This window comes from Lissotriton helveticus, chromosome 12, assembly GCF_964261635.1.
Source record: "Lissotriton helveticus chromosome 12, aLisHel1.1, whole genome shotgun sequence".
NCBI lineage: Eukaryota > Metazoa > Chordata > Amphibia > Caudata > Salamandridae > Lissotriton > Lissotriton helveticus.
Window position 1 is genome coordinate 629,235,877 of NC_136073.1, and position 26,344 is coordinate 629,262,220.

At 48.9% G+C, this 26,344-nt stretch overlaps 1 protein-coding gene across 3 annotated transcripts in view; it reads left to right on the top strand.

Annotated features, from left to right (window-relative positions):
- Positions 1-26,344, top strand: part of RIPOR1 (RHO family interacting cell polarization regulator 1) — a 1,634,668-nt gene that overhangs the window by 450,841 nt on the left and 1,157,483 nt on the right. For all 3 annotated transcript variants that reach the window (XM_078671049.1, XM_078671050.1, XM_078671048.1), the window contains exon 4: positions 15,475-15,553. In XM_078671049.1, coding sequence (XP_078527175.1) covers positions 15,475-15,553 — 79 coding nt within the window. The remainder of the gene's footprint in view (positions 1-15,474; positions 15,554-26,344) is intronic.

The window sequence follows — 26,344 nt, forward strand, 5'->3', positions numbered from 1 at the left end:
CCCACCACCGGGGTTGGTATTGCTGGGGTATCTATTCTAAGGTAAGAAATCTAATGCTTACCTGTTTCTTTCAGATGCACAAGTTACTTACCTTCGGTAACGATATATCTGTAAGAAACAGTAGTTAGTATTAGATTCCTTACCGACCCACCCATCGTCCCCGTTCTGCGAACCGATATCTAGGGTTAAGGTCAACCCCTTTCAGGGCCCTAGTTTCATGGCACCAGTGTTGGTTTTTATCATGGCTCTGCGTTTCTGGCGTGGAAAAGCTGTGTATAAGAACTGACGTCAATAAAATAAATAAAAAGTGTTCCCCGGGGTACGGGGGTTGCCCTAGGCAATCTCCATATAATTTTCATAATGCCCCAGGGAGGTGGCAGTCCCCAGGGCTTTGATAATCCAAGGAGGAGAGCCCAATCGCCCCCCTCCTAAGTATTGTACACTAGCCCCTGGCCCACCCGGCCAGATTACAAACGAAGCGCGGGAGACCGCGTTTCATTTAAAAAAAATATTTTAAGCGGGAGTCACGGATTCAGCACAATTCCCGACTAAAATTGTTTTTTAAATGCATTTTGCCCCTGCGGGGTCCTTGTGAAAACCCCCTCCACCCCCCAAGAGGCCAAGGGGAGTCAGGATATTTCTACCCTGCCCCCTTTTCTGTTTTTTAACGTTTCTTTCCTGTCACTTGGTTCAACCGAGTCACAGGATGGCAGCCAACTCTTCCTGGCTTGAAGTGTTCTCAGCCAATCAGATCTCAGAAGGAGATCTCGGATGGGAACGTGGATCCTCCAGTCCCCAGTTGTATAGATTCAAAATCTTTACATTTCTCCACAACTACTGAACAGATTTACACCATTTAACAAAAAGGGCGCTTTCTGGACCAACAACTACCTTTCTGCCAAATTTGGTTTATTTCTGTTCAGCAGTTCGGGCTTTCCTATTGAAATTAACATGGAGTAATAGCATTTTGTGACCTTCCCTTTTTCTCAGCCCCCGCTTGACGGATCACCCCCAAATTTTCAAGACAGCAGCTAAAGTGACTGGCAAACTAGTTTTGAAAATTCCACAAGGATTCGTCAAATGACGCCAAAGTTATTGGCAAATGAAAAAACGCTCTACATACGGAAACTACGTCTTAACCATATATACATACTGGCGACTTCCAGTAGGTAATATATATTATCTATATCACCTACTTGCGATAGCCAGAAGGTAGTTCTAGTCAGGACCAAAGTTTCCATTGGAAAAGCGTTTTTTGTTTTGCCAATAATTTTGGCGCCTCTTGACGGATCTCACAAAATATTCACTAAACTTCCCCTTTTTGGTTCAGCTGTTATGTTGAAAGTTTTAGGGCGATCCGTCAACTGAGGGCCGAGAAAAAATGGGGCGCAGAATGTGTTTTCCCCATGTTAGGTCTATGGGAATTTTCATTTTTTAAACATGACTACAGCCCGAACTGCTCAACGGAATGACACCAAATTTGGCAGAAAGCTAGATGTTGGTCCAGAAAGCATGCTTTTTGTGTTTTGTTGTTAATCCTTTCAGTAGTTTTAGAGATATTTAACTATAAAAATATAGATATCTGGTGCCTGGAGTCCTTGCAGTGGACTTGCGGATCCTACTAAAATTTGATTGGCTACCAACACTTCAACCAGGAATCGTTGGCTACCATCTTGGGACTTGGCTTAAAGCAGAGTCACACAAAAAAAGTAAGAAATAAAGTAAAGGGAAAGGATAAGAATACCCTGACCTCCCCAGATATAGTGGGGGTGAGGGGTGGTCTTCCAGGGACCCCACCAAAGTTTAAAAGCTTTTTTTTTTTTTGCTACGAATTTGCTGGTGGAACCGCAGCAAAATGTTTAAAAAAATGTGCATGGGCTCCTGCGTGTCTTTTAAATAAATTCACTGTGTGGGCCAAATCCCGGAGGGCATGATAAAAATAAATGAGGGGGTGCACGGGGCCATTCTCCTAGGGTTTAATTAAACCCCAGGGACCACTACCTCCCCGGGGTATTTGACTTGTTTTATGGGGGGGATTCGGCTTGGCACTCCTTCGCCCCGGGGACCTCAACCTTGTTTGCTTAATTAATTGGGGGCTCTTAAACCCCCTCGCAGCCCCGAGGACCGCCACCTCCCTGACGCTTTACAATAAAAAATGTGAGGGCCACGCGGACCTCCCTGCAGCCCAAGTGGCCGCTACCTCCCTGCGGCTTTAGCTCTCATTAATGGGGGGGGCACATGGACCCCTACAGCCCGGGCAATTTACTTAAAAAACCAAAGGTTACAGGGACATTATAGTTAGGAAACTGATTTTCTTTTAAACTTCGAAATTCACAGAAAAAAACAAAGGTTACAGAGATGTTAGAGTTAGGCTCAGGTTTCACTTGTGCAAAATTGTGAAATTCATCAGTTATAACCTGTGCCCCCGCAATGGATATTACGTCACTCATGACATGGTCACTGACATCACTGATGACATAATCCAAGGACTGATTGTTAAAAAAAAAATGTATGTGTGAAAAATATACCAATGTGTATTGGTGAATCAGTGGGTGTATGAGTGCCTGTATGGATAATTCAGTGGGTGCATGACTGACTGTACAAGGAGAAGAGTGTTTGATATATATATATTTTTTTACTGCTTCCATAATAGAAAGCCGACGCTGTGTCTTCGTGAAAAATTATAATTTAATGGTCAGCCGCAATCGTTGAACGCGTTTCGCCTGTCAAACAGGCTTGTTCACCAACAATCTCATAAAGTTTTTGCCACCATTTTAACTCATTACGACTGTGCATCACGTGATGACTACAATACAATAAAACGTGAAAACACACTGGTAGTTTGGCATTATTATGCCAAACTACCAGTCTGTTTTCACGTTTTATTGCTAATATCAAATTGCCTATAATGAGTTATGGCAAATGCAGGCACAGGGTGGCAAAAATTGGAAACATAAACGTGCACACAATGCTGTGAGCAAGCGGAGTGCTGACTCGACTTTTGAGGGGATAGGCAGGGGTGTCAGTCGTACCTGCTCCGCCGCTGCCCCGGGGGGCGGGAAAACCGAACACCCGCCGAGGTGTGGCAATCCCACCCCTCACAAGGGACGGACAGTGCAGGCGTCGGCTTACCTCTGCTATAATCTCCACAATCCTAAAGCGCTCCTGTTGCTCTCGTATAGCTACACACACACTGCAAAAACAAAGGTCACAGGGACGTTATAGTTAGGCTCAGGTTTCACTTGCACAAAACCACTGACGATCAGGATGCAAGCCAGCAAACCCACAAATCTTGAGAAGCTGTTTAAGTCTGGCAAGCCCCCGAACACTACATCGGAGTATCCACAAATGTATGGGAGATATGTAATAGAGCATTTTTGGCAGTGGGAGTCGAAGTGCTGCCTTTGGCGGGGACTTGTGTTCTGCGCAAGCCCTTGCATTTAATTAATGAAAGTGTTCAGAGTTGGGTACTGTCGAAGGCCAATGGCCGAGCAGTGAATCAAAAGGACAAAGCTTTTGTAAAACAGCAAATGCTTTATGAAACTGAAGGTTTAAGCAACATGCAAAAAAACAAAGTTAGCGCTGTTACTGTTTCTTTAAGTATAAAAAACACTTTCTTACGTATTCATATAATTCTACACTCAAATTATAACGACCTTCTCTTTAAAAACTTTACAAATGTATTTAATACAATACATTTCTTATTAAAAATCATGCTAAAAATCCAAGACCTCCTAAGCGGGTCATTTTCTTAAAACGTGCGTATCCTTCCGGTTGTGGTGCATGTTTGTTAGAAAGATATTTTCTTCAAATTATATTCTTCCAATTATGGTGTCTTGGATTTTAAACTTGGTTTTTAACAAGAAATGTATTGTATTAAGTCTTGAAGAAGGCGGCGGAACATTAAAAGAGCCGCTGAAACACTGCGTCAACATTAGTTTGTTTATAAATCAGACACTACATTAATGAAAATTTACAGTTTTTAAGAGAAGATAGTTATAATTTGTGTTTAGAATTGTATGAATACGCAAGAAAGTGGTTTTTATATGTAACGTGTGAAAAAGATTTGGAATTCAGGATATTTCAAACCATTGACTAAGGTAAATCTTTTATCTTTTTTTTATTGTTTTTTAAATATATATATATATAGATAGATAGATAGATAGATATACACATAGATATGTATATTACCTGCTGGCTGTCACCAGCAGGTAGTTATAGTTAGAACCTAGTTTCCATAGGAAAAGCATTTTTTGATTTGCTAATAACTTTGGCGTCTTTTGATGAATCTTCGCGAAATTCTTCCCAAAAAAGTCTATCCAGTTCAGCAAAAAGGGGTCTCCCAAAACACGTTTTCCCCATGATAATTTCCATAGGAAATTTTGAGAGGGGCTGCAGCCCGAACTGCTGTACGGAATTACCCCAAATTTGGTAAAAAGGTAGAGCTTGGTTCAGAAAGCGACTTTTATTTTTAAATGGTGTAAATCCGTTCAGTAGTTTTTGAGAAATTAAAAAAATAAAAATATCAATATGTAGCGGCGTGGTGGACCTGCGCACCCTCCTGACCACGAGCGTTATTCTAATTGGCTGTCAACACTCCAAACCAGGATGTGCTGGCAGCCTTTCTTGGGACTCGGTGGAACCCACAAGGACCCCCAGGGCCCAAAAAAGCATGTTCGAGGCATGTGGGCTGCTGAATTCATATCTGTGCATAGATCACGAGTATCACGAGGTAGGTGACTCCTCCCCTGGACTACAGTGCGCATGGGCCTCCTTTTCATGCCCAGATTGTTTTTTTTCCGCCATTGGGTTCGGATGCAAACTCCTATACTCCAACTCGGAATCGAAACAAAACTTTTCTAAAGGCCAAAAGGCCTTCGACTTCGTCGGTATTGTTCTCGTTCGGTACCTCTCTACTCCATACAACCTTCCATCTCGAATCGGTCGGCGACGCGGGCCGTTGTGCCTTTTCGACGCCACGTGAGTCGATGGAAAGAAGCCCTTTCAAAAGGTGCCCACAATGCAACTCAAAGTTCCCCCATACTGATAAACAATCAGTATGCAACAAGTGCCTTTCCCCAGACCATAGGGAAGAAACCTGCCCGGCCTGCGCCCTGTTCCGATCGAAAAAAAACATACGGATCCGAAGGGCCGCTAGGCAAGAGATGCAGCGACAGGCACCGGAACCCGACAACATCTTCGATGATGACCAGGATCTACCAGACGCTCAAGACTCGGACCTAGAGATCGTCACGGTCGAGCACTACTCCGACTCCGACGACGAACTCCCGTCGGGCCAAATCGTGAGTACACTGCCCCCCGACACCAATTGACCCCTCGCCAAAGGCTCCGGTCGAGGCATCGCCAACAGGCCTTAGCCAAGATCATAAAAGACTTTCGACAGCCCTGCCTTCCGGCTCGGCTCCGAAACCGACACCTTCAGAAACCCCAGGGCCCAGTACCATCGCCCCGAAGAAGGTTCCAGAGCCAAAAAAGGTTACCGACCCAAAGGGCATCGATCCAAAAAAGGCCGCACAGCCAAAGACTGTTGAGCCAAAAAAGACTGTCGACCCCGCAAAGGCCGCTCAGCCAAAAGCCGTCGACTCCAAAAAATCGGTCGACCCGAACAAGGGCACGCAACCGAGGGGCGTCGAACCGAGGAAGGTCGCCGACTCGACCAAGCCTGCGGTTCCAAAAACCGGCATCCGGTGCCGTACCAAAGCCATCGAAGCCGGACAAACCTGTCGACCCAAAAATAACAGCTCCGAAGACACCGGTCGATCCAAAAAAGACTATCGATCCGGTGAAAGACACGCACCCAAAGAAGCCTACAGAGCACAAACAACGTGTCGACCCGAAACCACGAGTCGAGCCAAAATCAGGGCCCGAGCCGAAAAAACCAGCAAAACACCAAAGGTCGTCGACAAACCTGCCTTCGTCGACCCTAAAAGGTCCAAGCCTAACCCCAGGACTGTAGAGGAAGAACTATTCCACCCAGATCCATCCGAGGACCAAGCAAAAATGTACATTAACCCAGACACTGGTAAAGTTACCATCCTGCATAGGAAAAAGAGACCTTTGGACTTTGCACCTGATTCACCGTTCCCACGCAAGAAAAAGGACTTTGGCACTTCTCCCACGAGACCCTCACTCCCCTTTCAACCTATTATGCCCTCCACACCACTTGCACCTACCTCACCTTCTAATCACGATGACGATGAGGGAAACACAGGGTATGAACCACAGCCCCTATATGACTTTCCTCAAGATCCAGATCAAGAGGAACCGTGGGAGGAGCCAACAGACCCTTATGATACACATCCTATCCCTAATGTGCCCACTTATCCTACTAAACCATCACCCACTGATGACACAGTAGTATTTAACCAACTCATAGACAGGGCAGCGCAATTCCACAACGTGGACATGCACAGTGACCCTGTAGAAGAGGACTTCCTCTTTGACACTTTCACTACTGCAGAGAAAAGTGTCAAAACACTTCCAATGCTGAAGGGAGTTCTAAAACATGCACCTGACATATTCAAGGACACAGCCAGGGCACGGGTAATCAATCCCAGAATAGAAACAAAGTATAGGCCGGCTCCTACAGACCCCACCTATATCAAGGGGCAGCTGCCACTAGACTCCCTAGTGGTTGCTAACGCACGAAAAAGAGCCAACTTCCAGACTACAGGGAAGCACCTCCCCCTGATAAGGAGTCCAAAATCCTAGAGGCATCCGGCAAAAGGGTAGCGGCACAGGCATCCAATTCTTGGAGGATTGCTAACACACAGGCACTACTGGCTCGTTACGATAGAGCACATTACGATCAGCTCGAAAGCCTTATGCAACATTTGCCCGAGCCGTTTAAAGCACAAGCAAATTATCTCATTCAGGAGGGAAAGTTCATCTCCAACGCCTCCATTAAATGTGCGCTGGAAGCTGCAGACACCGCAGCTAGATCCATTAATACTAGTGTTCTCCTCCACAGACATGCATGGCTGAGGGTTTCCGGCTTTAAGAATGAGGTGCAGTCCACCATTCTAAACCAACCAGTTAACCCAGACTTTTTATTTGGTCCTGCGGTAGACACCATCTTGGACAAAATGAAAAATCCATGGGTGCACTGCAATTTCTGCAACATAGGGGCTCCTCTCGGCGCTCCTCATACAGAGCAAATACACGAGGAAGTGCCTCACGAACATCTACCTCCTACAACGGTAACACACAAGGTTCCTTCACAAAGAACACTAACAGAGGTGGTTACAGAGGTAACAATCCTAAGGGAAGGGGGCGGGGAGGCAATAATACCAGAGCCGCCGCCTCCACAAAACAGTGACTTCATTACGCTGCCTCCGGAACACTTAACACCAGTCGGAGGCAGACTACAACAGTTCCTACCTGTCTGGCACGCTATCACCACAGACAGGTGGGTGAGAAAAATTATCCAGTCTGGTTATTGCCTAGAACTGACTTCTACGCCACCAAACATACCACCCAGACATCGTCCTATGTCCATAGAACACATCACCCTACTACAACAAGAGGTGAAAAGCATGCTGGAAGAGGGGGCCATAGAGCCAGTCCCTTTCCACCAGCAAGGGACAGGAGTATACTCCCTATACTTCCTTATTCCCAAGAAGGACGGTTCCCTCAGATCAATACTGGACCTCAGACCCCTAAATCAATACATACCGTCGGAGCACTTCCATATGATCACACTACAACAAGTGCTCCCGTTGCTACAACAAGGACACTTCCTAGCAACACTGGAGCTCAAAGATGCGTACTTCCACATACCCATCCATCCAGCCCACAGACAATACCTCAGGTTCACAATAGAAGGACAACACTACCAATTCAAGGTTTTGCCCTTCAGGGTTACTACGGCTCCAAGAGTCTTTACAAAATGCTTAGCGACAGTAGCAGCGCATCTCAGGAGGCAACACATCCATGTGTACCCTTATCTGGACGATGGGCTAATACAAGCAAAATCATACCAAGAGTGTGCAACACACACGTCCCAAACTATCCAGTTGCTACACAGCCTAGGTTTTTCAGTCAACTACACAAAATCGCATCTGCAACCTTCCCACATACAGTAATACTTAGGAGCCACTATAAACACCTCAGTGGCAAAGGCGTACCCCAACACAGCAAGGATAGCCAGCATGCAGATACTCATTCGCAGATTCCTGCCACAGCACTCCCTGCCAGCCCAAGTTTTCATGCAGCTCATAGGCATGATGGCCTCCTGCATATTTATTGTCCCCCATGCCAGACTTCAAATGCGCCCGTTACAGGAATGCCTAGCACGGCTATGGAACCAGGCTCATGGACACCTAAAAGACCTAGTGTTGGTGGACAGTCGCACACACAAATCTCTGCAGTGGTGGAACCCACAAAACCTTTCACAGGGGCGACTGTTCCAAGAGCCGGTTCCACAACTAGTACTAACAGCGGACGCATCACTGACAGGCTGGGGAGCCCATCTCCTTCAGTACACAGTACAAGGGCTCTGGACAAACAAACAAAGAAGGCTGCATATCAATCAACTAGAGTTGCTAGCCATCTTCCTAGCCCTAAAAGCCTTTCAAAAATATGTGTACAACAAGACGGTGTTGATCCGGACGGACAACATGACCGCGATGTACTATATCCAGAAACAGGGAGGAACCCACCCTCCACAGCTGTCCCATCTGGCGCAGAGCATATGGAAGTGGGCAATTCAGAAGAACATCTTTCTCCTAGCAGAACACCTTCCAGGGAAGGACAATCAGATTGCCGACCTGCTCAGCAGGCACAGCCAACAAATACACGAATGGGAGATTCACCCCCAAGTTCTCCAACCATTCTTCGAGGAATGGGGTCACCCAGAGGTAGACCTCTTTGCCACAAAAGAAAACTCCAAATGCCAGTACTTTGCCGCCAGATTCCCACATCCGTTGTCACTGGGCAATGCGATATGGATGAACTGGTCAGGCAGATTTGCGTATGCTTTTCCCCCAGCACCGTTGATCCCGCTGGTGGCACACAAACTGCGGCAACACTCACTCACGCTAATCCTAGTTGCTCCCACATGGGCGAGACAACCGTGGTACACAACGTTCCTAGAACTTTCAGTAGTTCCTCATCAAAGACTGTGCCTTGCACCCCATCTTCTAACTCAGAACCATGGAGAAATAAGACACCCAGATCCCAATCAGATGAACCTAGCGATCTGGCTCCTGAGGTCCTAGAGTTCGTATACCTTAACTTGCCCCCAGACTGCATGAACATCATTAAGGAGGCAAGGAAACCAACCACACGAGCGTGCTATGCAGCCAAATGGAAAAGATTTGTTATTTAGTGCAATAATAACCAAATCAACCCATTAGACGCTTCCATACTAAACATTATATGCTACCTGCTGCATTTACAAAGATGTACCTTAGCAAACTCTTCCATACGACTACACCTCGCTGCTATAGCAGCATACCTTCAGAACAGGCAACCCCTTACACTCTTCAGGGTACCAGCAATTAAAGCATTTATGGAGGGCTTGAAAAGAGTGATCCCTCCAAGACACCCTCCTTCCCCAGTCTGGAATCTAAATATAGTGCTTACCAGACTCATGGGACCTCCTTTCGAACCTCTACACTCATGCGAATTGCAATTCCTAATGTGGAAAGTCGCATTCTTAGTTGCCATCACCTGAGCGAATTGCAAGCACTGACAATTCAAGAACCCTTCATGCAGGTACATGCTAACAGGGTAGTTCTTCGAACAAACCCTAAATTCATGCCTAAAGTCATATCCAACTTCCATATTAATCAAGCAATTGAACTGCCAGTATTCTTTCAGAATCCACAATCAGTAGCTGAAAGAGCCCTGCACACGCTAGACGTTCGGAGAGCTCTACTATACTATGTGGACAGAACTAAGGGCTAGATGTAGGTAAATCATATTTACCGACTCTTAAATACCGAATTTTACCAATTCGGTATTTAAGAGTCGGTAAATATGAAGGGGGAGATGTAGGAAAATCCAGATGTTCAATTACCGAATCGGTAATATTCGGTATTTACCGATTCGGTAATTACCGATTCTGTATTTCCTATTGATTCCTATGGGCTTCACAGCCCATAGGAATCAATGGGAAATACCAATTCGGTAATTACCGAATCGGTAAATACCGAATTCTGCAAGGGTGCAGGGGGTGTCACTTTGACACCCTCTGGCACCCCGAAAATTGACATGTGCGCCATGTGGCACACAGACCTGCCCTAAGGGCATGTCTGTCTGTCACATGGCATAGGTGTGCATGCACACATGAATTCGGTATTTTAACACCCAATTGGATTGGGTGGTTAAATACCAAATTTGTAGGGCCTTTGGGACTCTGAAGAGTCCCACCTACATCTCAGATTTACTGAATCGGTAAAAATACCGATTCGGTATTTTACAGAATCGGTAAATTTACCGAATCGGTAAATTTACCAATTCTGTAAAAATATGCCCCTACTTACCGAAAAGCCATTTACCGGTCGGTAACGGCCGAAATCGGCCGTTACCGACCGGTAAAAGCCTACCTACATCTGGCCCTTCATCCTTTAGGAAAACAAAACAACTGTTTGTTGCTTTTGCACCACAACACAAGGAAAATCCTATTTCAAAGTCAGGAATAGCCAGATGGATAGTGTCATGCATTCAAATATGTTATCTAAAAGCTAAATGCACTTTTAACAGTCCCCCCTAGAGCACACTCTACACGAAAATGGGGGCATCCATGGCTTTCCTAGGAAATATTCCCCTCGAAGACATCTGTAAGGCAGCCACATGGTCCACCATGCACACTTTCACTAAACACTACTGTGTAGACGTGCAAGCAAAACACCAAGCTGCTGTAGGCCAGGCTGTCCTCAAAACTCTTTTCCAAACTGCTGCAGCTGGCACAGGTGGCCACCGCTAGAGGAGATACTGCTATTCAGTCTATGCACAGATATGAATTCAGCAGCCCACATGCCTCAAACGGAATATGCTACTTACCAGTATGCATCTGTTCTTGGCATGTAGGGCTGCTGACATTCATATCGCCCGCCCTCCTCCCCGGCGCCTGTCGCAGCTGCAGCATTATCTCTAGCATGGACATATCTTACTTTCATATCTCCACCTCTGCCACAACGGCGAAAAATAATCTGAGCATGGAAAGGATGCCCATGCGCACTGTAGTCCAGGCGAGGAGTCACCTACCTCGTGATACTTCGAAGACTCTTCCAGGACAACAAAGTGCAATCATCCGGACCCAACACTAGGCGGCGATCTATGCACAGATATGAATGTCAGCAGCCCTACATGCCAAGAACAGATGCATACTGGTAAGTAGCATATTCCGTATTATTTTTAATTGGCTGAATTCGAGCTGGTTGCGCGAATCCGGCCGTGAAATACAAAAAAAAACAAAGCGCGGGCTCCTGTGCTTTGTTGTATTAAAGCCCCCGGGTGGGCCAGGTCCCGGGGCACTGAAGAAATGTGTGGGGGGCCCCAATCCCCCCACATTGCCGCGGGGACCGCCACCCCCGGGGCTAATTTTTAAATGTGTGGGGGGCCTCCAAGGCTCCCCCAAGCCCCGGGGACCGCCACCCCAAGGGCTTTTATTAATTATTTGCGGGGGCACACGGTCCCCCGCTACCCCGTGGACCGCCAACCCCAGGGTTATTTTAATAAATAATTAAACCTGTGTGCGGGGGGGGCTCAAACCCCCCTACACGCCCCGGGGACCTCCACCTCCCAATTTACAACTCTCGCGTGTTCGCACAGCAGTGCAGGGAGGGGGCGTGGCCTGATGTGACAAGTGTGCAAGCGTGCCCTGTGGCGCGTTTTAAGATGGGGGATTACGTCCCCTTGAATCCTGAGGGTCCTTGGGGCCAACTAGCCCACCAGGTACCTCCAGTAAGCGCCAGGGAGCTGCATTGCAGAGAGGTGGTCGAAGGCCACGCCCCCTTTTTACACCACTCTGCAACGCAGCTCTGTGGCGCTTACTGGAGGTAGCTGGTGGGCTAGTTGGCCCCCAGGGACCCTCAGGACTGAAGGGGGCTTAATCCCCCAATTTGCGTTTTGCACAGTGGTGCAATTGAGGGTCGTGGCCTGATGTGACACGTGTGCCAACGTGCCCTGTGGCGCGTTTTAAGTTGGGGAAATAAGTCCCCTTGAATCCTGAGGTTCCCTGGGGGCCAACTAGCCCACCAAGTACGTTCAGTAATCGCCACAGAGTTGCATTGCAGAGAGGTGTAAAAAGGGGACTGGCGTCTGACCACCTCTCTGCAAAGCAGCTCTGTGGGGCTTACTGGAGGTACCTGGTGGGCTAGTTGCCCCCCAGTGACCCTCTGGATTCAAGGGGAATTAATCTTCCAACGTAAAACCCGCCAGGGGGGCACGTTTGCACAGTGTGAAGGGAGGGGGTAGGGCCTGATGTGACATGTGTGTACTTATGCATTCACTCTGCTAAAAACCCAAGCACTTATAAATTCACCATGCACTCTCCTTGCAGCACTTTAGTCATCCAGTCACTACTCATGCAATGACCAATGCACTAACTCCTGCACTGCTACAATACCCTGAACAGTCCCCATGCAGTCCAGCCATTACCCTGTCACTACCCATGCACTCCTCCAATCACCCAGCGCCCAACATGGACTTATCCAATAACTTTGCCAAAACCCAGGCACTTATAAATTCACCATGCACTGTCCTTGCAGTACTCTAATCAGCCGGTCACTACTCATGTACTCATGCAATGACCCAGGCACTAACTCATGGCAAATACCGAGGAAGTCATGCTAATTGCAGGGGTACCCCAAAGCATAGTGTTCCCTAGTGTATGTAGGTGTTTTCACACTATTCTAAGTGTCTTTTAGCATAGCACTGACTCTGGTTCTGGTTATTCAGAGTCAGTTACCACCAGTACCCGCCAGTAAAAAGTTGGGGACACAGGAGGACTTTCTGCTCCTCTGTTGGTTCTTTCATCTTTCTGGACTTATGTTGCCTCTTTCTGCATTTGTCTTGCTTGTTTCTGCATTTTTCTTCCTCTTTCTTCACATGTCCTACCTTTGTAGGCATAGTTAGAAATTAGCATTTAAAAAAACATTGAAATTCACTGAAAAAACCATAGGTTTCAGGCACATTATAGTTAGAAATTAGCATTTAAAAAACCATAGAAATTCACTGAAAAAAAATCATAGGTTTCATGGACGTTATAGTTAGTTGGACATTTCACTCGTACAAAACAATAGAAATTCCCCCGTTATAGTTAGTTCAGCTAACTATAAATCGCGCCCCTGGAATGCACTGCTGATGTCGTCACATATTACATCATTCATGACATGGTCAGTGACATCACTGATGACATCTCAAGTGACATCACTGAATATTTGAATAACCAAGCAGGATATGGTAGGGTCAGGCCTCAGGGGAAAGGGACTGTCTTCACCTGTCCCCATTTAAAAAGGTGGTGGACCTCTGGGATGGGGTCCCGAATGGTCTAAATCGGCCAGAGGGAGGGGGCTGCCTCATAAATATAATGGTGGGCCCCAGGAATGGGATACCTGGGTCCAACAACGGCCCTGGAGGGCCACGTACCCCCCTCCGCTTAAAAAATGTGCCGGGTCCCTGGTGCCAAAATCCACCCAAGGAGGAGGACACCACTCGATGTGCACGGCCAAAGACTGTGCATAGTGTGGGGTTAGCTGCATGCGGGTGGGCAACCCCCGCCATGCTCGACCTTGGCCCTCTTCATACACCTCTAATTACCCCACATAGTACATCACTCATGACCTCTTCTATGACATATTTGATAATATCAGTGCAACATTTGCTATTAAGTCATTGATGAGAAAACAATGCATGGCGGGTGCGTGAGTTAGTTACTTGAGATAACTCTAACTATAACTGCTATGGTTTTGTGTGTGTAAAATCTAAACCGAAACTGTAATGTCCCTGTAACCTTGGGTTTTTTCAATGAATATATATATATAACCACCAGTCCCAGAAAGCATTGCTTCAGGTGTTACACCTGCGTATAATTACTGTGGGTATTTACTGGTGCTTGCCGCTTGCCGTCATGTCACATGGTCTGCCACTGAAGAGGGCGTTGGCCCGAAACGCGTCTGGCAGGAAAAGGACTTTGTTTGCAGCTCGCGCCCTTGCATTGGCATTAATTCCTACCTGTAAGTGCATCCCACCCAGGGGCAACTCTTTCTTCCATTTGTTAGCGGCCAGCCCGGTCTCGGGTTTGCACTACCGCGGAAAAACTGCGGGTCCACAGCTACCTCATTTGGGCAGCTTACTGTGGTACGGGAGGTGCCTTTCACTTGCGGGGTGCCTGCAGGGACATTGGCAATCCTTTTAATACTTTTTTGCATGTGAATGGCGGCGGCGACCCACTTGGGTTCTACTAAACCACCAGTCCCAGAAAGCATTGCTTCAGGTGTTACACCTGCGTATAATTACTGTGGGTATTTACTGGTGCTTGCCGCTTGCCGTCATGTCACATGGTCTGTCACTGAAGAGGGCGTTGGCCCGAAACGCGTCTGGCAGGAAAAGGACTTTGTTCGCGGCTCGCGCCCTTGCATTGGCATTAATTCCTACCTGTAAGTGCATCCCACCCAGGGGCAACTCTTTCTTCCATTTGTTAGCGGCCAGCCCGGTCGCGGGTTTGCACTACCGCGGAAAAACTGCGGGTCCACAGCTACCTCATTTGGGCAGCTTACTGTGGTACAGAAGGTGCCTTTTACTTGCGGGGTGCCTGCGGGGACATTGGCAATTCTTTTAATACTTTTTTGCATGTGAATGGTGGCGGCGACCCACTTGGGTTCTACTAGACCACCAGTCCCAGAAAGCATTGCTTCAGGTGTTACACCTGCGTATAATTACTGTGGGTATTTACTGGTGCTTGCCGCTTGCCGTCATGTCACATGGTCTGCCACTGAAGAGGGCGTTGGCCCGAAACGCGTCTGTGTATGTATATGTATACGCATTTCCAACAACACAGTACTTTCCGGGGAGAGCACTTTTACAGCTGGTGCTCGTGGCGGGAGAGGGCCAACTACCACTGTAATATCTTTCAACAATAAGACTCAATTCACGGCACACTCCTCGGCAAGTTATTAGAATTCTTTATTCAGATCTCCTTCTCTCCACCTAGAGAAGGAGATCTGAATAAAGAATCCTAATAACTTGCCGAGGAGTGTGCCGTGTATTGAATATTATTGTTGAAAGATAATATATATATTTTATCACCTGAATATATCTATTCTGCTCTTTATTTAATCTATTTGTTTGGGCATGACCTTTAAGGGGTCTCATTGAGGACAGCAAAGACCTGTCATGCTTGCTTGATACTGCTCTCACCTATGTCTTTCAGTCTTTCACAGGAGTTGTTGCCTCGTGTTATGCATTTCTGTTCTGTGATAACGTTTCTGATTACCTCTTCCACAGGGCCTACTTGGATGTTCATCAGCTCGAGCTGGACAAGCTTTCCACACAAGTCCGAGAGTCCAAGAGGAATTCTAGATTAGTAAGTACTTATTGTGGGTCCTAACCTATTGCTGAGTGTTATATATTTGTTCAACGAAGTGTTACGAGGTGCCCTGTGATTCCTCCCTTTAGTAAGCAATGCACATAGGCACAGACTCCATTGTTATCAATGTCATTGGTATTAATTGTAAATTATTTTTCTCCACTTTCGGGTTTGGAAGCCTACCAATCACTTTCGGGTTTGGAAGCGTATCAATGGAGTTTTGTGACTCAACGTGTTTCAGGTTTGCCGTTTCCGGCCCATGCAAAAGAAACTTCCACTCCTCCAGTGAGAAAGACGTCTTTGGCATTTGCGTTCACCCTGTTCTACCTGGCCCTTTGGTGTAAGAAGGCCATTTGATAATAAAGATAATAAAGAGACCGATGTGGGCACAGATCAGGATGCAGTGTTAGTCGATTTAAATCGATTAAACTTTATTCTGCTCATTGAAAGTACATACAATACGATAAAATATCACCATAAAAACATTAGCCAACACACACATTAAAAGTCAGCCCCGTGTCCTACCATTATCATCCCTAATACATAATACCTTTCCTCTGTTGTATTGCCCCCTTAATAAAGAGCAACATTAATAAATGCAATGGGATCTCCAAGTGCAAACAAATAGCTCAGTGCATTTTTATAATCTCTGATATTTTGTGCAAAAAGCCTTGGTTTAAAATAACTCCTTAGATTCTTATCAAAAGCACAACACAAATTGCTGTGTATTGGACACACCATAACAAGGACAGATTAGTACCATTTCTAGCCAACAACCAACGAACAATTAGGCAATTGCTGAACGTAATCAGGAAAACATATGTAGAAATATATGTCTATAAATGTATGGAACCTGGAGGGGGGCGTCGATTGAGGCATCAAGATGGTGGTCGCACTCTGAAAGTACTCCGGAGCCCCTCCGTCATCCGCCTCGCATCCGCCGCTGTCAGCTACCATCTGATTTCCCCACTTACCTGCTGAGACTCCCCGTGCGGTCTGCTGTCCCCTGCTGTCCTCGGGGAGCTGTTTCGGGCCTCTGCTGCTTCCGCGTTGGCCCCTCCTGGCTCCGACTCGAGACGACCGAAATGGCGGCCCCCATGCTGTCCTGTCCTGGGCCCTGACAATCCTGCGCTCCCCCCTCCTGCTGCCCGAGAGTTTGCGTGGCGGTGGCGGATTGCACGGGCGGCCGCCCTGGAGCCGTGCTGCTGCGGTGGCCTGTCCGACTGGTGGTGCTGGAGATCTGCGAGGCTGGTTCCTGGGGGCAGCGGAGGCGCCCTGTGAGGTGAGAGGTGCGTTTGGCCGCCGGAGTCGAGGCGGCCGCGCCGGCCCCAAAGTTGTGGGGGCACAGGCGCGATCCTGCAGCGGTGTCGCAGTGGCCTGAGTGACGGAGGGTGGCGGCAGGGACTGCCTGACTCGTCGGGCTGGTTGGCGCCGTGGGAGCCCTGTTGACAGAGCTCTGGGGGTGTGGATCTAAAGCTGGTGCTGAGCGTCAGGTCTGTGCTGGCACGAGAGTGCCTGGAACTGAAGGGACAAGTGAACCTGCCCTGCCCCGGTGAGACTGTTGTGTGGAGCCCCCAGATGATTGGGCTGAGGTTGGGGATCCACGCCGGGCCGCCTGTCCTGGGCCTACTCCGGACGGCCTAGGCTGTGCATGTGCGCTCCCGCAAGGTGGCCTGCCATCCTTCTGCCGCCTGCGGTGCCCTGGTGAGCGGGTCGCCCTCTGGGGTCGGGGGCCTGCCGTGCAGGTGGCGGCTCATCGAGCATGACCCACATTGACTGAGGGAAGCTGCCCCCGAGGACCATGTCCCTCCTGGGGCGGTTGACATTGTACGGCCCTCCGCCATTTTGGGTCTGCTGAGCGGGGGTGCCCGGAGCTGCAGGTCCCGGTGGGGGTGTACTGTGTAGACTCTGGCTGTTTGGAGCTCCCCGGGGGCCGAGACGGAGTGGTGCTGACCTCCGCCCGGACATCTAGGCTCTGACGTGCTCATTCTCTGAGGCTCGAGAGTCTGGCAGGCGGCCCAAGATGAGCTGCGGTGGGGGCCCAACTCTTCACCCCCGACTTCGAAGCGGAGCAGTGCGCCGCGGGTCGGTGCGGGGGTTAATCGGACATCTTAACGGGTGGCGCCCCCCCCCTTCGTTCCCCTCCACCCCCGGACCTCCCTCCACGGGTGCCTGTGGTTTTGCTGTTGGCTGCAGTTGGATGCGTCCTGGGGGTCAGAGTGCCTTCGGTGCAGCGGGGTGAGGTGTGTTGGACGAGGGTTCGGCCACTATATCGGGTGGCGGGGACGCCGACTGCCCCCTCTCCCCCTTCTTGATCACGCATGTCTGCCTCGCTGGGGACCATGGGCAGGTATCATACCACTCAAGCCCCCGCTCCCACCCAAACTATAATGGAGCAATTTACTACGTTGGACCGGGACCCAGGGGGCAGACTCCCGACTGTACTTGGCATCGCCGGGGGCGACCTCTCAACCATCCTACAGGCGATTAACACGTCACAGGCCTCCGTAGAAAGTAAGATAGGAGAGGTACAAGTGGATGTGGCCTTAATTCGTGACGACCTCCGCAAGGCCGTGGCGCGCATCACAGAGGCGGAATGCCGTATCTCCACGGTCGAGGACGACGTCGGTACCCTCAAATCCCAGGTGGCCCGTCTCCTGACGCAGACCTCGGCGCTGCACCGCAGGGCTGAAGATGGCGAAAACAGGGCGCGACGAAACAACCTGCGCCTCCTGGGTTTTCCGGAGGGGGTGGAGAAAGACCGTGCCGCCACCTTTATAGAGACCTCAATCCGCTCCTGGATGCCCAAAGTGAAACTTTCCCCCTGGTTCGCGGTGGAGCGGGCCCACCGCTCTCTTGCTTCCAAGCCCCCGCCTGGAGCTCCTGCTCGCCCCATCATCCTTAGGATCTTCAATTTCCGAGACAGAGACGCCATACTGGGGGCCACCAGGGAGCTGGGTCCGCTGCACTTCCAGAACTCCAAAATCATGGTCTTTCCGAACTACTCCAGGGAAGTGCAAATACAATGTCGATCCTATGATCATGTGAAACAAAAACTCAGGTTGATGGGCCTTAGATATGGGCTCCTCTTCCCGGCCCGGCTCCGGGTGGTCTTCCAGGGCAAGACATTCTTCTTTGATTCCCCTCAGGCGGCGCGGACCTGGCTCACAGAGGAGCGGCCCCTCCTGCCGGGGGCGACCCATTCGCCTGCCCGAAGGTCCCCGACGCAGCCAAATCAGGTCGCGCCTAAGTCTCAGCGGCGCAGGGCTGGGTCCCGGAGGCGGGGCGGTCGCCGGGGGAAGGGCTCCCGGTCGCCGGAGGCGCAGTCGCAGCGCTCTCCGGTCCAGATCCCGGATCGGGGATCCACCTCTCCCTGCCTGCCTTCCTCCTTGATCGACCTGGGTAGCGTCCCCGGGCCCGGCGAAACTCTGAGACGGGCCATGTCTGACTGACCTATCTAGGAGCACTGTGACCCGTGGTTCTGGTGTGGAGGAAGGAATATGTTCGGCGCTACTCGCAGCACCCGAGGCACTGCCTTCGGGCCTCTTTACAATGTGACTGCTCCTGACCTCGCGAGCATGCTCCCACCGGGCTCTACTGTGAGGTCTGGGTGGGACTTGCTCTTTAGTACAATCTTGGATTTAACACACTTCATTTGTTACACGATTGTCATTCTATGCCTTTAGCTCATAGCACTTCATCCTCATACATGGAGGGGGGTCCGACTCAGCCATGTCCTTACTTCATTGTTGCTAACCGTTTTAGATTAGCAGTTTACCTCTTTGTGGGGTTGTTGGTGGTTTTGGAGTATTCAGGGCGACAGATGCTTTGAGTTTCGAAGTGTAGGGTGGGGGGAGTTGGGGGGCGAGGGGGGGGGGAGTAGACCGTTGTCTCCCAACAGTTTGATATTTTTAGCCGCCTACGGGCCGCTGTGTTTTGTTCCCATTGGTAGCCGCGCGTTCTTACACGCTCCAGCAGTCATCATGCACATCACTATTTCTTTCTGCTTCGTCTTTAAGCCCCGGGTCTGGGTGGATGTTTCCCATGGACCACGCACGGTCTCCCGCTTGCACCCGCGCTATTCCCATCTCACCTCACTATATGTCTTACACCTTTAACAGGCCTCTCCTGGAATGTAAATGGTCTCCTCGACCAAATCAAACATACAGCTGTCCTTCGTGCTGCCCACCGCCACACGCCTGACATTCTGTTTCTCCAGGAGATGCACCTGCTGGGCTTACAATACAACTTACTAGCCCGTTACGTGTTTGACCAGGTCTGACACTCCGGTTTTTCCTGAGGTTCCCGGGCAGTGGCCATTCTACTCAGAAAGGGGCTTCCCTTTACCTTGGCTACAGCCGAGTCCGATACGCAGGGAATGTACGTGGCCTTGTCGGGGATGATCGAGGGACACCCTATGAACCTCCTGTGCACTTACGTTCCCCCGGCGCTCCTGGCATCTACCCTTCGCCGCCTCACATTGGTGGTTTCCCCCTTTCCTCCGTGCCTTACTGTTGTCGGGGGCGATTTCAACGCTGTCTTGCAGCCCTCTCGCGACCCGACGGGTGCCCCATCGGCTAGCCTCTGCGAAGAGCCTTTCCGGCTGAGTGTCGGCTGTGGGTCTCTGCGACGTCTGGAGAGAGTGGAACCCCCCGTAGGGAGCAATACACCCACACCTTGGCTGCTCACCATACCCACTCCCGTATAGACCTTATTTTTATGCCCGCTACGGACTGCCAACTGGTGTCGGGGGCCGAAGTACTGCCCAGAGAGATCTCGGACCACTCCCCCATCTCTCTCCTCATCGGGGCCTCTGCTACAGGCCCAAGGGCGACTTGGCGGCTGAACGCCTGGTTCTACAGGACTCTGCGCTGGTGGAGTCCCTAGAGCAGGATCTACGCCACTACTTCTCCACTAATAGGGGCTCAGTCCCTTCACCGGGGACGTTATGGAAGGCCGGTAAAGTGGTGGTCTGGGGTGTGGCCAGAGGATTGGTCCACGCGAAACGCACAGAAAAGACCGCCCAGCTCGTGCGGTTGGAGACTCAGGCCGTGCAGCTGGAACGTGTCTAGCTGACCGAGGGTGGCGATGACTCCTCTAGACAACTAGCATTGGTCCATGAAGAGATTAGTCGGATCTCACCGGAGTCCTCTAAAATGCTCTGGCACTCCTTGGTGGCGGGTATTTATGGATGGCAAACTCCTCCATAATCTAGTGTCCTACCCCATGGCTATCCGTATCATCCCCGAGATACGGACAACCTCGGGGTCTTGCCAAGTACAGTCACCGGCCATTGCTCAAACCTTTGCCAGCTACTACGCTGCCTTATACGCCGCTCGCCCTTCTTGTGCCTCCCTGGCTGCTTGGCTGGATGAGACCGATACTCAGCTGCCGCGTCTCCCCCAAGAGACCGCTGACACCTTGGATCATCCTTTCACCCCGGAGGAAGTTCACTGGGCAGCTTCCCAGTTGAATCCAGGCAGGACGCCCGGACCTGACAGGTTTCCCCAGGAGTATTACGCCGCCTTCCGAGACAAACTGGTCCCCCACTTGGTTGAGCTCTTCCACCATGTGGTGGAGGAAGATAGATAGATATACTTTATTTGATTTAAAAAAATCATAAAAGGGTGGACTTACCACCATGCAAGCAACATTTTCATCATAAAAACAACACAAAATCAACTTTGAATCAATTTAAAAACTAATATCATAAAATATGCAAAATTAGCGGAGAAAGGTCTAAAAGGAAAAAGAATAAAAGGAGTCTTGTGTGTTCGTTCTGGATACACATTATTTTGAACTCGTAATAAGAAGGGGAGAGGTGAAAAGGTATGGGAGAATAATAGGAGTTCACACAGGGGGCACGTTGACTCGTAATACAAAAAGGCGACCGTTTGGAGAGGAGGGGAAAGGAGTGGAAGAGTCCGTGGCCGGCCAAAGCCTGGCCTATTGTCCGGAGACCTCTTTGATTGCTGCCCTGTTTTCCAGCTCTATAGCAGCGAGGTTCAAAAATTTTATGGTTTTACATGAGAGTTCTATCCAAGTTCCACTTAGGCATCTTATCACCGCCGCCCTACAAGTTCTCACCTGGGCTTCTCTTAGAAGTGATTGAAGAAGCATTTTTCTAAGATTCTGAAGTGCCGGGCATATGCATATAAGGTGCAGTAAAGACTCTGCGCCGTTGCCACAGAGGCGGCAGTCGGGAGTTTCCCACAGCCGTAGCCATCTTGGAGTGAGATCTTTGGTCGAAAAGCAGCCCAGCCTTAACAGGGTTAGTTTCCTTTTGTAGTGGTCCCTAAAGCATTCTTTCAAATATTCCTGAGGTTTTAAGTGGGTATATGACGGCAAAACGATCCAGGCATGGTTTTTGCCAGCCATTGCCGCTTTATCCATGAGTAATGATGCTTGTTTGACTGCTTTCTTGGTTATCAGCTTGAAAGCAGAATAAGTCATGGGCAAAAGCCAGGATTCTTCCAGTTTTAATGCTTTGAGAGCTTGCCTCAAGGTCTTATATATTGAGCCCGGAAGCCCGGCCTGTTTTTCAACTTCTAACCAGCAAAGGTGCGCCAGGGATTCGTCTGCTGCGTCCCTCATGCGCCAATAATATTTGACGAGTGCTCCTTGTCTTGCTGGGAGCTGGTTAGTAAGACCAAACTCCAAACGAATTTGGGCTTGAGAGATATGACGCGGGATTGAGAAAAGGTTTTTGAACAGCCTGGATTGGGCGAGATTTAACACTGCGAAGTCCCGGGTTGCCAATAATTCAGAACCATATGTTAGTGATGGCAGAAATTTAGCGGCTGCAATCTTAAGAATGTGGCCAGTGGAATGTCCGTTTAATTGTTTTTGGACAGTTTTAAAAGCAAATTGAAGCTGCTTGGCTTTGGATTTCCCCTGTTCCAAGTGCTGTTTAAACTTTAATCGGTGGTCCAATAGGATTCCCAGGTATTTATATTGAACTACCTGGGTTAGAGAGGTAGAATGTATCTTCCAGACGAAGTTTTGTTTTTTCTTTCTTGAGCCGCAGAAGCATAGGATGTTTGTTTTTCTTAGGTTTATAATCAGTTGTGCGTTGGAGAGGTACTGCGACAGTTTGGAGATCAAGCGTTGTAGACCGATGGGGGTTTTTGAGAGGAGCACAATGTCGTCTGCATATTGAAGACTTATTATAGGTGAGTTGTCCAATTTTGGTTGATCCCCCTGAATGGTACGCAGGTCACTTTCTAGGTCCGCGGTGTAGATGTTGAAGAGGCTGGGGGCTAGTACGCAGCCTTGCTTTGAACCGTTGGTTGTGTGGAATTTCTTTGTCAGGCGTTGACCATCTCCTTTTTTCACTTGGACCCAAGTGTCTGAATAAAGCTCAATTATTGCTCCCAACAACTTTGGCGGCACGCCCCAGGCTTTCATTTTGGCCCAAAGATTGGATCTAGGCACTTTGTCAAAGGCCGCTTTTAGGTCCAGAAAACAAGTGTACAGCGGGGTGGAGTTGTGGCTTGCTTTGTTAACAAGGAGGGTTAACGCGGATAGGTTGGTCAAGGTACCCAGTCCTGGCCGAAAGCCTGTTTGTGTCCGAGGAATTATCCCTGTGCTGCTCACCCAGGATTCCAGTTCCACCAACAAGTTGGAAGCATAGATCTTGGCCTCCACATCTATTAAGGCTATCAGCCTATAGTTGTTAGGGTCTGAGCGGGACCCGGATTTGTAGATTGGGTGAAGAATGCTGCCTCTCCATGAACCAGGAATGTTCCCGGTCTTTAGGCTGTGACCAAATAAAGGTGTTAGTTGGCTGGCCCAAAACGTTGGGTCTTTCCTAAGTAAGGCATTGGGGAGCCAGTTTGGTCCGGGTGCTCCATCTGCTCTCAATGTTTTTATGGTGTTTGAGACCTGCTTTAATGAGAATGGTTCCATGTCTCCCGTATTCTTTGATGGCCGTGAATTCCTAATGATTTTTGGAGCTAGCTTTGTGCTCAGGCTGGAGCGAGGGAGCTCCTCAGGACGCTCGGCGTTATAATCCGTGAGTGAATTGTGTGGGGAATTATATAATAAGTCAATGTGACTACTCCAGAGCTGGTCCGTCATGTCTGAGTTAAGCTGGCGATGTTTGCCATTTAGCATAAAGTTTATTTTTGCCCAAAAATCTTTTGAATTCTGCAATTTGCTTGCGTGGAGTATGGAGCACGCTAATTTTTCCTTATGCATTCGCTTGGCCAGATTGATCTCTCTTTTTAGTTCTTTTTTTAGAGATTCGATTGTGTTCAGCGTAGGTTGTGATAGCTGAGGGTCTATTTTGCGTTCGGCCTTTAGGAATGCGTTTAATTGCCTTTTTAGCTGGCGCAGTTTCGGGGTGTACCATTCCCCACCTCTTTTTCTTGTGGGTTTGCGTCCTCTATTGTTGGATTGGTGTTTCTTGTTGATCTCCATTACGATGTTTTCCCAAGTTTTAACTGTGTCTCTCGATGTTTCAGATAGTTGGAGCAATGCGTGGCATGACGCCATTAGGATAGGGAGATTCCCTTCGTTCCAGTGTAGCCGTTTTAGGTTAAAGATTTTTGTGTTCAAGGACAGAGGCGCGGCCTTCACCGACTTTGTAGGTTGGATGTTCAGGATAAGGATAAGGGTCTGTGGAAAATGATCGCTTTCTCCGCGCTCCTGAATCTGGAAGTCACTAATATGATGAAATAGATCAGGGTCAGCCAGGGTATAATCTAAGGTGGAGCCTGAGTTCTTGGAGACCCTCGTTAGGGCGGCTGGTCTGTCCAGATGGCCTCTCCCATTTAGGGTATACAGATGAAGAGCTTCCAGTTCTGAGGCGCATTTCCTTCCCAATGCATTTTGTCTGCATTGGTTGCCCTGCCGTGGCTCGATGTGAATGGGGAGGATTTCCTCCTGACCACAAATTAGGTTCAGATTAAAATCTCCCGTTATTATCATGTTTTCACTTGGGTAGATTGATTTCAGTGACTTGATTGTGGTGACTAGTTGTTTTATCCTCTTCCCTTTATGTTTTCCGCTGGGGTGCATGTAGAGATTCACGATCAAGAGACCCAGGTTTGGGGAAATTTCCACTTTGATACATTGCATCCATGTAGAGTCTAAGTCGATGCTAGTTGATGTCCAGGTAAACTCTGTCGATGTGAAAATGGATAGGCCCCCTTTGGCCCTGCCGGAGCGTCCATCCTTCTGGGCTGGAACAAAGAATTCTTTGTATCCCACTAGAGGCGAGTTTTTGATCTGCCATGTTTCTTGAAACAAAAGTATTTTGAATTGGGTTATAAACTCAATAAAGTCGTCTTCCTCCAGCTTTGCATTTAAACCATTGATGTTCCATGAGCAGATCGTGCAGCCCTGCTTATCCCCCTTCGTTAGTCTACTGTCAGTTCAAGCTGCATTCCTCTGGGATTGTGCCCGAGTAGCGTGTTGGGGCCTTTCGGGCATATCTGCCTCTTGGTGAGCGAAAGTGATTGTGATTTGCCTTAGTCGCTGCGCTTCCGCTTCGATACCGCTTCTTAAATCTGGCCCTTTGGCGTTTTTTAAGAGGCTTATTTTAGGGTTTTGTTTCCGCAGCGGGCTGGGATATCGTGCGGGCTCCAATTTTTTTAATTCAATGCCCCATGCGGCGAAAGCCTCCCTATGAGACAGGACTAGGTCTGTGATGGTGTGATTGGTCCACGTTGTAATCGTCGAGTCGGAACCTGATAGAAGAGGGTTTGGTTTGAACTCTATTAATTCGAGGTCGCTCGATTTTAGGTGTCGCAGACCTGGTAGTTCTTCTAGAAGTCTTAATATGGCCCCTCTGTTCAGGATATCGTAGGACCCTCTTGAACAATATTGTGGAGTAAACTCGATTTTGTTGCTTGACGTGGACCTGTTTGGGATTTTTGGCCGTCTGCTCTCTTCATTAGGTGGAGGGGCCGATCCTACCTGGTCCCCCTCTAGCTCTAATGTGTGTGAGTTTACCATCTGTACGCTATTGGCAAAATCTTGTCCGTTGGAGACTGGAGCTGATGGTGCATGAGGTTCTCCGCCCTGTGTGTCTCGTGAATTGGTTCCCTTGATCTTTGCGGCATTGTCTGAGTTGGCTTGACTTTTGATGCCTGGGGCTTTGCTAGGTGAGTTATTATCGCTTGAATCCTTCCTTTGATTAATGTTTATGTTTTTTCCCGGCTCTTGAAGTGGTACCTTACAATCTGGTTTTTGTCCCGCGGATTTAAAGATGCTGAACACTTTTAATGTGTTCTGGTTTGTAGTTGTATCACCTATTGCTCCTTTTGGAATTAAAGTTGAGGGTGCCTTGGTGGGTGGGTGAACCGTCGGCATGGACCCTTGCTCTGGCGTTGTTCTAGTTTGTGGTAAAACGCTCTCGGGGTGCTGTTTGGCTTCCTTGATCTCAGAGTTGTTGATGGGTTTTTCCGAAGAGGTTTGTGGAACCCATCGGTTATGTGCTTTCGCGTTTCTAGCTTTTCTTAGTCGCTTCCGTTCTCTCTTTGTGAGGGTTGGAGCCTGTTTGATGTGATTTGCGATTGGAGCGACGTTGGGAATTGGCTCCTGAATTAACTCGGCTGCCTCTATGCGGTTAACTGAGTTATATTCGTCTAGGCTTGCTGGCGACCTGTTTTCATTTGCTGGGGGGGAGTGTAGATGGTCTTGAGATTCCGGGCTCTCTTCGCCCCTGCTAGCATTGGGCAGCCTTGTCAGCCTGCCGGGGCCCTCTTTAGAGTGCCGATTGCCAATTGATTCACTTGTTGTTGTGGTTGTTTCCGTTGGGGAGTCTTTTGGTGAATCCTTAAC